At 29.9% G+C, this 12,305-nt stretch overlaps 1 protein-coding gene across 1 annotated transcript; it reads right to left on the reverse strand.

Moving 5' to 3' along the window:
• Positions 1-11,106: 11,106 nt before the first annotated feature.
• LOC113374496 lies at positions 11,107-11,844 on the reverse strand. The gene has a single exon (XM_026614524.1). It carries the CDS (start codon positions 11,842-11,844, stop codon positions 11,107-11,109), a length of 738 nt encoding a protein of 245 aa, XP_026470309.1.
• Between the last annotated feature and the right edge of the window lie 461 nt (positions 11,845-12,305).

Here is a 12,305-nt window from a genome sequence, read left to right on the forward strand (position 1 = left end):
CAATAAATCGGGATTTTCATTGGGTCAGTTGGCCAGTAAGTCGGAGTGCCCGTGGAAAGAGTGCCATAGTTTTGTTGGACAATAACTTCATATATATATATATATATATATATATATATAATCATAAAATTCGGTTGCATCAGATGTTGAAACAAGTTTTTAAATGCAGTGAAGAATTGATAATGGTCATTATTAGCAGAATTGCTATTTACTATAATTGAGTTTTCGCTTCCATTGGATTTTATGGCTTGAGAATATGACATGTGCTCCGTGTTTGTCAGTCTACCAAATCGTTGCGGAGCGGCTGCAGTCTTGATATTTAGAGAAGACTTGTGTGAATCATTTCTAGATTTATTTTGTAGTAAATGTTTATAGGTTTTTAGTTTAGTTTTTAAAGATTTATTTATTTCATTTATATAAGATTATACATACATATTTCTATACAATTTAATAAACATGTATAACTATCCTAAGATATAAATACATAAACTTATATTTAATACTAACTAATAAAAATTAAATTAACCTATAAATAATTTTTTAATCATGGTAAAAGTAATCACTAAAAACCATATTTACAATAATAATAACAAAAGAATACATATTACATATATGATTGGAAAATAGTCAAAAGACTAATAACATATGCTGTAGGAATAGTTTAAGAGTAATTTGATCTCTGTCATATTTTATACTTGTATATCTTTTTATTGATGATGGTAGCTTGTACTTATTGTACCAATATGTATTGTCATTCGATCCAATATTACATATATTAGGATTTAAGTTAAATAAACAATTAATATAAAATCTTTCAGAGATAATTGTTATAAAATCTCTCACTAATGGTACATTAGTGGAATCATGTAAGAATTTTGTGCTAATATAATGCATATTTATTGGATTCCTTGCTTGACCTATAACAAATCTTAATGAAACATTTTGTACTGATTGTAGTTTCTTAATATTATGTTTATTTGTCATACACCAAATAGGTGAAGCATATATCATTGCGGATCTAATTATTGCCATATAAATTCTTTTTTTATTTTCAATATTAATATAACTGTTATAATTTAGCAATGGGTATAATATGTATATTAAATTTTTTAATTTAATTATTTTATTACTAATGTGTTCATTGAAATTAAGTTTTCTGTCCAAGATGACACCCAAATATTTAACAGAACTACTCCATGGTATGATATTATTATTAAGATGCAAGGTTATATTGGGTGTAGGATTAATTCTTCTTTTGGTAAAGAATATAGATTCTGTTTTGTCAATATTTATTTTCCATTTATTTGTGTATTTTATAATATGGTTCAAATGACTTTGTAATTTCTTAATGATTGCTTTATCTGATTTGCCCGAAGTGAAAATTACAGAATCATCCGCATACATTAATAATTGCGTGTTGATTTTTGTAGGCATATCATATGTATAAATGGAAAATAAAATCGGTCCTAAAATACTACCTTGAGGCAAACCTGCTGTAATGGCTCTACATGTAGATTTACAATTGTATATACTAACATAAAATTTTCTATTAATTAAATAATTTCTAATTAGACAAATCAAATATTTGGGGAAATTTAGAGCATTCATTTTATAAATTAGTCCATCAAACCAAACTGTATCAAATGCCTTTTCTATATCTAGAAGAACTAAGGCACTATTTCTTCTTCTGTTAAAATTAAGGATGGCTTGTTCTGTTAGAATGGATAAAGGATGGAGGGTGGCTCTCTTCATCGTATAATATTTTTTATTAAAAGTGAAATATGATGCTTTTAAAAGTAATTCTATTCCTGAAATAAAAATTTCCATCGGTAAACAAGTGAATTCAACTATTTGTATCCATCTTTTCTTTATAGCTGTAATAATTAGATCATGCGTAAGATTATTAAATAAATTAATGACGTCAAGACTCATAAAGGAACAATCAGGAGGAATTACTTTATGTTTTATATGTTCTATTAACTGGAAAGAGTTATTTAAACGGTATGGAGAATCTATGGTGACATTCTTTAAAATATCTGAAAAATATTTTGCTAAAAAATAGTATGGCGAATCAATCAATGTAGGAAACAATTGGTCTAAATGGGCAATTAGGTTTATGGATCTTTGGAAGGCAATAGAATTTTGGGGTTAAAGGATGTTGTACTTTTAACTTTAATGATATGGTATTATTAATATGTCCCTTTTTCTCTAATAAATTTATAAATTTAAAAACCTGTCTATGGTGATAGTTGTTCGGATCCGATGCCAATTCTTCATATAGAGATTCATCACTGAGAATTTTCTTTGCTTCTTTATCATATTCCTCTTTTAACAAAACCACTGAAATGTTTCCTTTATCTGCCTTACACACTAATAATTGTTTGTTATCTTGAAGAAATTTTTTTGTAGCTATGATGTCCCGGTAGATGTAAGATGTATCATTCTTGCACTGTACTTTGTTTTTGTGAGTTTTTTGAAATGTTGTAAATTGTTTCATTAACATAAATCTTATCCGTTCGATTTCTTTTCCTTCTGGATCTTTGATTAATTTAAGGCCGGCTTCTAGGCTGCTAATAACTTTAATTGAATCATTGAATGTTAAATTTTTTTGTTGGATTGAAAACTTTGGACCTAGAGCCAATATATATTTTATATTATCTGGTATATGAGTATCCGTTTTGTTTATAACCCATTTGTTCCAATCTAAACCTGTATTGATAATCGGATGTGCTTTGTCTCTTAGCTCTATTAGTTTCTTAAGTTTGTTGCATTGTTTGTTCTTTATCTGATCAAAAAGTTTTTGGTATTTCTTTTGTTCTAGAAAAATAAATTTATCGAATTCTAATTCTTCTAATGAGTCCTGTGTCACACGTTTGGATATTATTAAATTATTATTTAATCGATTGATTTCTTTTGCACTGTCCGCAATTTCATATTTCAAAATTTTATTCTGAAGGATCAATAGATTGTATACCAAAAATTAAATGAAATTTAAATAAATTATTAAAGAATGTGTAGTATATAAGTAACTGTTTTTGAAATTACACTGAAGATGAGTCACACCATGGTCTCGAAACGTCTGTAATCATAAAATAAAGTTGTGTTAAACAAATCTGAGTGCTGTTTTGTTCATATTAAACAATTAATATATATATACGTAATATTTCAGGATAGAAAGCAACCTTACTAAATACCTAACCTAAAATTACACCTCGATATTTTGACGTATAAAGACCTTTTTAAACGCTTGACGTTCTTAAAATCTAAAACCTTTTTACGAACTTTAGGTTGCTAAATCTGCTCTAAGCATGTCCTAAATGCTGTGGGAAGGTCTTGCGCTTATATGGCGTTAGGTCTTAATACATAGCTTTTACCGCGTTTTGGGGAAGGCGCTGTAGTTCATAAAAAGATTTTAAATTTCGACACGGGTAGGTAAAAATTGACTGAACTTTTAGATTTTTTGTTCCATGTTCCCATTGCATCTCTCACATCTACTATTGATATGTCATGATCCTCATTTACATTTAATGTCTTTGTATTGCTTTTTTTTCAAACGTTTAATATTGTTTTTCCTGCTTTACTTCTCCTGACTTCTATTTCTTCTCTAATATAACTTTCGTTACTTTTCTCAGAATTAGGTTTCTGTAATAAAGGAGATCTATTTATTAAATAATTATTGCAATACTCGATATAATCCTTAATTATGTTTATACAACGTCCCATCTTCATATTTTTTGCACCATGGCAGACATTGTTCTTTAATGTATTAAAATATGATTCCACAACAGCATTTGAATACAAATGTTTTCTGTCGTTGTCTAGCATTAGACCTCACCACAAAGGTATAATTGGAATATATCTGTTTAATATGTAATTTGAAAATGCCGGGTTCAAGAAAGGATTTTTGTATCCTTTCTTCGGCATATGTTTGACAATTTCACATTTAATATTAAAAAGTCTTTATAAAATAGACTATTTTTTAAAATATCTTCACATGATGTAGGGTATTCTGTTATTTCCAATTCATCATTATTTGTTGAGATTGTCTTGTTGAGGCTTATTAATGATTCTTCATTTTCTAACTGATTAATTTCATGAATCACTAAATCTATTTCTTAAGTGTTTTTCTTGCATAGGTAAAAATTGACTGAACTTTTTGTTTTTGATTTTTTGTTCCATGTTTCCATTGCATCTCTCACATCTACTGTTCTCATTTACATTTAATGACTTTGTATTACTTTGACTATATGATGGTAAATGCAAGAAGTTTAGAGATTACATATAAACTTTTTTTTATTCCTTTTTTATTGTCTTCAAACACATATAAAGTTAAATTATTATCAGCCAAAAACGCAGATTCTTTTGGTATTTTATGTAGAATTTTAATAATTTTCAATTTCTGTATAACTCGTTCTACATGTATACAGACTCTAGCTACAGAGTATGATCAATGATATCTCCTGGTGAAAGTAATCCATTTTAAACAATCGACTGATGCATAAGAACTGTCATTATTCTTAATTGAAATACTCAAATATGGCAAACATTTCAAAACTTCTTTTCATTACTCATGGATTTACCTTTACCAGCCAAGACAGCATCTCCAGGTTCAAATTTACTTGTATCAGTATTTAAATAAAATCATCTGGTGTACAATCGATCAGAGTCTACTAAGTTAAAAGATCCAAAATAAGGTGATCTTTCATAGCATTATTTATATTGTTGCTATATTTTTTTTCAAACGATCTATTGTTACAAGAATGATTAGAAGATGTATAGAAGTGATCTACCGAGATGCTGCCGATTTCAAATTATTACACTTTGTTTAAATTTTTGAAGGACCGGATATACTTGGATAAGGGCTATATCAAACCGGTTAAAAGATAAGTAGTTTATCTGTTGTATATTTAAATAAAATAATACGATGTTAAGATTTATGCATGATATATATGGTATACAGTTGAAATAATACTTGTTGTTCACTGATTTGACCATCCGATTGCAAAATGTGTAAGAAGTCCGTGATCCACCGAGACACTACCGAACTCTATTAAAACACTTGCACTTTATTTATATTATCGAAGGACCAGATATACTTAGATAGTGGCTATATCAGACCGAATAAAAGAGTAATAATAAATGTTTAATTATTGTATATTCGAATGAAAGATTAAGATTTATAGATGATATGTTAGATGTTATTGCTTTAAATGTTGATTTAAGACTTGTTGTTTAGTTGAGTATTGATTTAAGACTGATGTTAACTAAACGATATTTGAGTTAATACTAAATTATACAGATTTTACAATTTTATATGATTTTTCTGATTGGCTCATTTTTGTGGATTCAAGCACTTCCCATTACATTTTTGACCAATCAGGTACTAGCCGGTGATTCCTTGATACGTGGAAATGAATCTGGGACAGGTGATTAGGATTCTTAGAAAAATGGATTAATGCTATGATGATAGATTTAGGGACAGGATGCTTGACAATGAGAGGGATTATTTAATAGTTCTAAATTATATAATAAGGATTTATTATTGCCATCCTGTATGAAGGTAATAAAATATATAACTAGACCAGGGTTGAGTAAGGCGTTAACACTTGTTGCTTAGTTGAAATTTGAGTTAATACTTGTTACTTAGTTGAAGTTTGAATTAATACTTCTTGTATCATCCACTTCGGTAAACGTTGTAACATCATAATCGACCTGCATGGGATATTCCATTTTAGACGATATACATTCTGTCATGGAGCGCAAAGGTTGTAAAAACGGTTATACAGTGTTTGAGAGAGTGGATCATCCGATTAGATTAATTCAAAAAACATTTCACTTGAGTAGATGGTGTGCAAAAGTTGCATTTACGGACAATTTTGTAATTTTGAAAATTTTCAAAAAAAAAATCTAAATTTTCAAAAAAAAATCAAAGTTTCAAAAAATTCAAATTTGCGAAATTTTTTATCCTTTTCAAAAAAAAAACTAAATTTTGTAAAAAAAATCTAATTTATAAAAAATTGACTCTTTTACACGTACACATAAGTTGTTTATAAAATACGCTCATCGCCCTATTTAAAAAGAACTTAAATTTATGTATTTATATATATGTATGTATTTATAATAAATAATCTATTTGAAAATCTTCAAAACAATTATTGATTATTTTCATTCTTCGAATGTTTAATTATGGTACGGGAAGTTCTAGCAATTTGTCTTAAGCCACAAGGTTTTGGACAGACTATACAATCTCATTTTCTTTTTCTCGTATTTAGAACATGCCACTGATTAGTCAGTAGTATATTGTTTGAGAAAGATGTTGATGAAAATGTTTAAGATTTTCTAAAATCACCTTTATTTTCAAAAAACAAAACTATATAGCAAAGAAAAAGGCTAAAAATACTTTTAAAATAACTAATAATTATTTTTGAAATACAATACTGTATATCACTGCTATATCTAATCTATCCAACGTTTCGGTGCAAACTGAGTGATTTGTTTACAAAATGGTCTGTGCCTCATAGGTAGCCTAACACAGTAATTTAAAAGGCGTTTTTACTCTGATGACAAGAAATATTTTAGTCTCTAAAACCTTGCAACTGTATACGAGTATATATTTATTTTTGACTGAAATGATAGAAAACAATTACAATATTATATTATTGATTATTTAAACATTTGTTATACAATACAATACAATAAACAAAGTAACAGATTTGTGACTAAAATATTTATTGCATAAATTGCAATTAATATCCCACAACTAATTCAGTGTATTAATAAAAATGCTATTTCAATTAATTGAATAGTCAAACATATTCCTGAAAGAAAACCAACATTTCATAATAACAAATTGATTAAAGAATTGTTAATAATTTTAAATAAATAGTATGTATTTCGAATTTTTTTTTCACAACTGTTAAAATAGAACCGTTATATAAAGATATATTGATTATAATACATATTATAATAATGACATAGTCAAATAATATGTATATACAAAATGAAAACTTTACATAATCACTCATACCCCTGTCTGACAGATATGAAAATAATATATAAATATACATAAGTAAATAATAAATAACTAATAATAAATTAATGTAATTCTTGGAAAATTATAAATATAAATTGAATAATGGTAAAATCACAATTATCGGTGTTATTATTTGAGATGCACTATTCGGTGTTGTTTTAATGTCTTTTTTTGCGTGAACTGCTTTTGACATATTTCGCACTTAAAGGGTTTTTCGTCCATATGAATTCTCTCATGCTGCGTCAGATTCCATTTCGTTTTGAAGGTCTTGTTGCAAGTATTGCATTTATGAGGGCGTTCATTTGTATGAACCTTCTCGTGCTCTTTTTGCGCGATTTTTTGCTTAAAACTTCTATCACATGTACCACATTTAAACCGCTTTTTCGCCTTTACATTTACATGTTGTTTAAGGTTGCCCTTTGTTTTAAATGCCTTTTTGCAGAAATTGCATTCACACGGATATTCATTCCAATGAATTTTTTTATGCTTTATTATCACCTTTTGTTTGAAATTTTTATTGCATAAATTACATTCGAATGGTCGTTCCTCTGAATGTATTCTGGAATGCTGTTTTAAGTTAAAATTTCTTGTAAATGTTTTGTTGCAAGTTTGGCATTTAAAAGGGCGTTCTACGGCATGTGTTGTTCTATGTTCTAACAATGTGATTTTATTCAAAAACATTTCATCGCATATACTACATTTAAAAGGCATATCAGCAGCATGAGTTTTTTAGATGTCTGTTTAAATAAAACTTCTTTCTGAAGGATTCGTAGCAAATATTACACTCAAACGGACGATCATCACTATGGATCTTTTCGTGTCTTTTTAATATCATTTTCTGTAAAAATGTTTTATGGCGAACATTACATTTAAATGGTAATGCGTCCATGTGAATCACTTTATGTCTATTTAAGTTGTATTTTGAAGTAAAAATTTTACTACAAATTTCATATGTTGGGATGTTCAAGTTATCGGACATTTTCAATGTTTTTTAATTCTCAACAGTTAACGCAAGTCCTATAAATGGATAGTAAATATGCTTTAATATTTATTAATTCGTTTTTTTTAACATAATATAATACTAACACTTACCTTTTTGGAATTATGATGTTTTCGGCTCGAAGTACGATCCCAAAATGAATTAATTTCTTGTTGAACCATGACACTTCTTCTTCGTTCAGGTTGGACGACATTAGAAATATATCTAATGGCGCCAAAATTTAAAATCATTGACTATATAGTTGAAGAAGGATAGATTTAAGCGGTGGTTTACAAATTTTGTCGCACAGCGCTCTGAATTATTTTCGATATACAAAAAAAGAATTGAAATGAATTTTTTTTCCAAAAGCAATTGTTTCGTCAACATAAGCAGAAACTTTTTTGAATCATTCTAATCGGACGTTTAGTTCTCTTAAAAACTGTAATTTTTTGCCCATTTAGCCTTGTATCTTCGAAACGGCTGGACCTGCCTTTGCCAAAATCTAATCAGTACATTTCCCTATCAATAAGAATTGAATGTTTTTTGAATCATTCAAATCGGTTGATCCGTGCGCCCAAAAACGTGGACGAGTAATTGTATCCATACATACAGTGGCGGTGATAGACCATTCGTAGGCGTCGGCGAAATTCGTTTGCGAGGCCCCCCTTCTTTCCAATTAAAATTGACTAGTGATGCATGGCATCGTGCCTTAAGGCAAGTTGCTGAAACTTTCCGTGCTGTAATTTAAATTCTTTAAAAGTTTTATAAATTTTAATCAATTGTTTTTTAAACTTTTCAAACTCGTTGATTCGTGTTCACAAAATCGTCACCGAAAATTCGTATTCGCGCATATATACATACATACACACACATACATCCATTTATATATATATATATATATATATATATATATATATATATATATATATATATATATATATATATATGTATACTTTGTAGAGTTTCGAACAAGAATCCAAAAATAATACAAAATAAAAAACAAGAAAAGTTTTTAAAAAAACAATTTCTTTATTTAATTATTTGTTTATTGTCGACGTTTCGGAACTAGGTACGTTCCATCATTTCAACCATTCCACCATTCAATATATGTATACATATACATATATGGATTTGTCGTAACTATACATATGTATTTGTCGTGGCCAAGATCGTTAATGCGTTGACTTTGTTTGGATAGGGTTGCACGTTCGAATCCCCGCTCTGGCAATCTGACATCGGGCAGCATTTCGATTTTAATGCTGTTTTTAAGTATATTTGGGGCGCTGATTTTGAAAATGGCATTGATTTTTTTCTATGAGCTTAAGTTTTTAAGATGTGATATATACGATATATAAGGAATGAAAGTACAAAACAGTAATACAATTCAGAATGTTATTTGAATGAGATATGCCACTCGTGCATACAAACTTACAAGACCCATTCGGCCTTAGTTGGGACATTAGTTGACACTGTGAAAAGTTATTTTCCGTGATGACCTACAATGGACCTGGTTTCGGCAACTTCTTTCCAAGTTCCCAACTAGAGCTGATACAAAAAAATGGTTTGCAGATTTTAAATCAGCTTATATATATATATATATATATATTATAAAATTGTTTCTTGGGCATCCATCCAATAATTAAAAAACAGTTTTATTGAAAAATGTTTTTATTAAGGGAACATACGTTTCGGGTCTACATTTGACCCATCATCAGTGCTACAAATAAATATATCAGGGTTACAAATTAAAACAATATAAAATATACATAATTACAGACAAAAATAAGTAGAACAATGTATATGAAAAGTATATATGAAAAACAAACATAAAATAAACAAATGTAAAGAAACTCACCATACAAATAAATTTTAAAAAATAACACAAAGAACAACACAAAATTGCAACGAAAAAAATAAATATGAAATAAAAAATTTAAAAGACGTCAAGTTATGAAGATTTTGAAAATTGTAAAATTAAAATAAATAATATGTTTTATTATAAAAAAGCTTATTCCAAAAAAACATGTTGTTAGTTTGGAGACCGTGTTACGTGTGTGTAACGAGAGTAAACTGTGGGCCTACGTGTTTGCAGCGGAAAATAGTGAAAATTGTATTGTCATTGGATGAGAGAACGGGATAGAGAGAATTTTAGTGGTTACAATTACGAAGAATTTCCCAGCGATCATGCGCAGTAGGAACATAGGAAAAATTTAAATGTGTAAGCCATCCATTTTTTCTATGTTCCTGGCGAAACATGGAAACTCTAAGTTGATATGCAAACCTGCAGCGACTGTCCTTGCGATTTATTGATGCTCATTGCAAAAGCGAGGCGTATTGGAAATTGTAAACGCCGTAAATCAAATGGTAAATCCGTTAGGATCATCGGTATACGCGGGATCAAGATATCTTGTCCATTGTATTTTCCCTTAATGATTTTTGCCACGATGACATTATTCATTAGCTTTTACATAGCCAGCCTTGTTCAATTGCATAGTTTGGGCTGATTTATATTACGAAGCATAATGAAAACTGATGCTACTTTCAATTTGTAGCGGTATCTATGGATTTATAAGTAAAGCGCACTCCCCTGGAAGTAAATTCTGAATTGTTGCATTGAGATCATCGACATCTTTATTTATTGCCGTCAATATTGCTCGTTCACTCAGCCTATTGAGATCATAAAATTGTTGGTTTATATCCGGAAATACGCATTGAATAAGCCCTTCCTTCATGTTTGTGAAGTAGCAAAAATCTGCAGGAAGTGTTATTAGCCCGTTCGAAACATCAACTGCGACATTACCATTTCTAATATTTAGTAGTAACTGCTTTGAAAACACGTTTGCTGTTTCATCTTGTTGCAAAACCACTCGCACGTTCGTTATTAACTGGAGTTTCTTAACGAGACGCCACAAATTTGATGATTTTAAACTTGTGTTCAGTTCGTCAGCAACAGTTGATCGAGGTATAACTGAAAGAGTTTGGCGAAAATCACCTGACAACAAAATCATTGCTCCACCCAAAATGTTTTGAAAATGCCACGTAAAGTTCTGTCCAGTGCTTCCAGTGACCTCTTGTGGGCCATTGTACATTCGTCTCAGATAATCAATTTGCATGTCTGAAGTATCTTGGCCATGGCGCTAGTTTTTCTGATATTGCAAATTGGTGTTTCATTTTGCATATTCAGAGGTAACTTCGATGCTGAATGTGCAGTTCGGCCGCCTTCTAACAATGTTGCAGCTATTCCTGATGAAGCCAATGCTAGAGCTACGTCATTTTGCGATCTGATCTTTGCCAATAGCAATGATATCAGGAATGTTTTTCGAGTACCACCAGGAGAATCAAGAAAAAAAATCCCCCCAGATCCACTGTTCACAGCTTGTATTAAATCATCATATATAATCCTTTGATGATCATTCAACTTTGGAATAGCTGTGCAAACTAGTTTGGTCAATGTTTCAATATCATACTGTTGCTCTTTTCTTAACTCATGTTTAAATGCATATCGAACACAACGGTTTGGTGCTGTCAGGCCCAAACATGATAATACTTTATTTGCCATCAATAAACATATATCCTCTATCATGATCAAAGTTTTATTATAAATTTCTGCAGTAATTTGTAGTGCCGGATTGAATGTTTGACAACGCGCACTATGTAAAATATCTTCAGACATGTCATCTCTGTATTTGATCCACAAATCTTCCAGATTTGAGGAAAAACATGTTGGAATTATAATCGCAAACAATGTACACACTTGATGCGAAGATGAGGATATGATGTCATCCTTGAGCTTATTATCCCAATGAGAATCGTCTTCAAGCAACTGTAACATGTGACATGCTTCATGGTAAGTCGCACATAGATATTCATCAACCGTTTTCAATTGTTGAAATAATGTCGTTCTAGGAACATTAACTAATAATAACCTAAGGTAGTGTTACTCATCATTATTTGGATGTACTGTATAAATGCGCCCTATAGCACATGTAGCAAATACATTTAGATATCATTCAACCGGTGCTCCTTTTTTACGACGTTGAAACGACTTTGATGATGTGTTTCATGTGTAATAGCGCGGCATATCAGCATACATTAAAGTACGGGCTAAATCATCTCTTTGACAAATTGAAAATAAACTTGTTAATATTTTGGAGTGGATGCGCCGCTCTATCAACAGCATTAACTGGGTTGAAATACGCTCTTTGTCCATTTTCTACTTCTTTGTCAAATGGACTACAGAAGGGTGTCTTTCATGTATTGGAAAAGAAAAAATTCGCCAAATTGGTTCATTTT

The sequence above is a fragment of the Ctenocephalides felis genome, unplaced genomic scaffold (assembly GCF_003426905.1).
Source record: "Ctenocephalides felis isolate EL2017-DRISC unplaced genomic scaffold, ASM342690v1 CF-g0.4_SCAFFOLD_01863, whole genome shotgun sequence".
Classification (NCBI taxonomy): domain Eukaryota; kingdom Metazoa; phylum Arthropoda; class Insecta; order Siphonaptera; family Pulicidae; genus Ctenocephalides; species Ctenocephalides felis.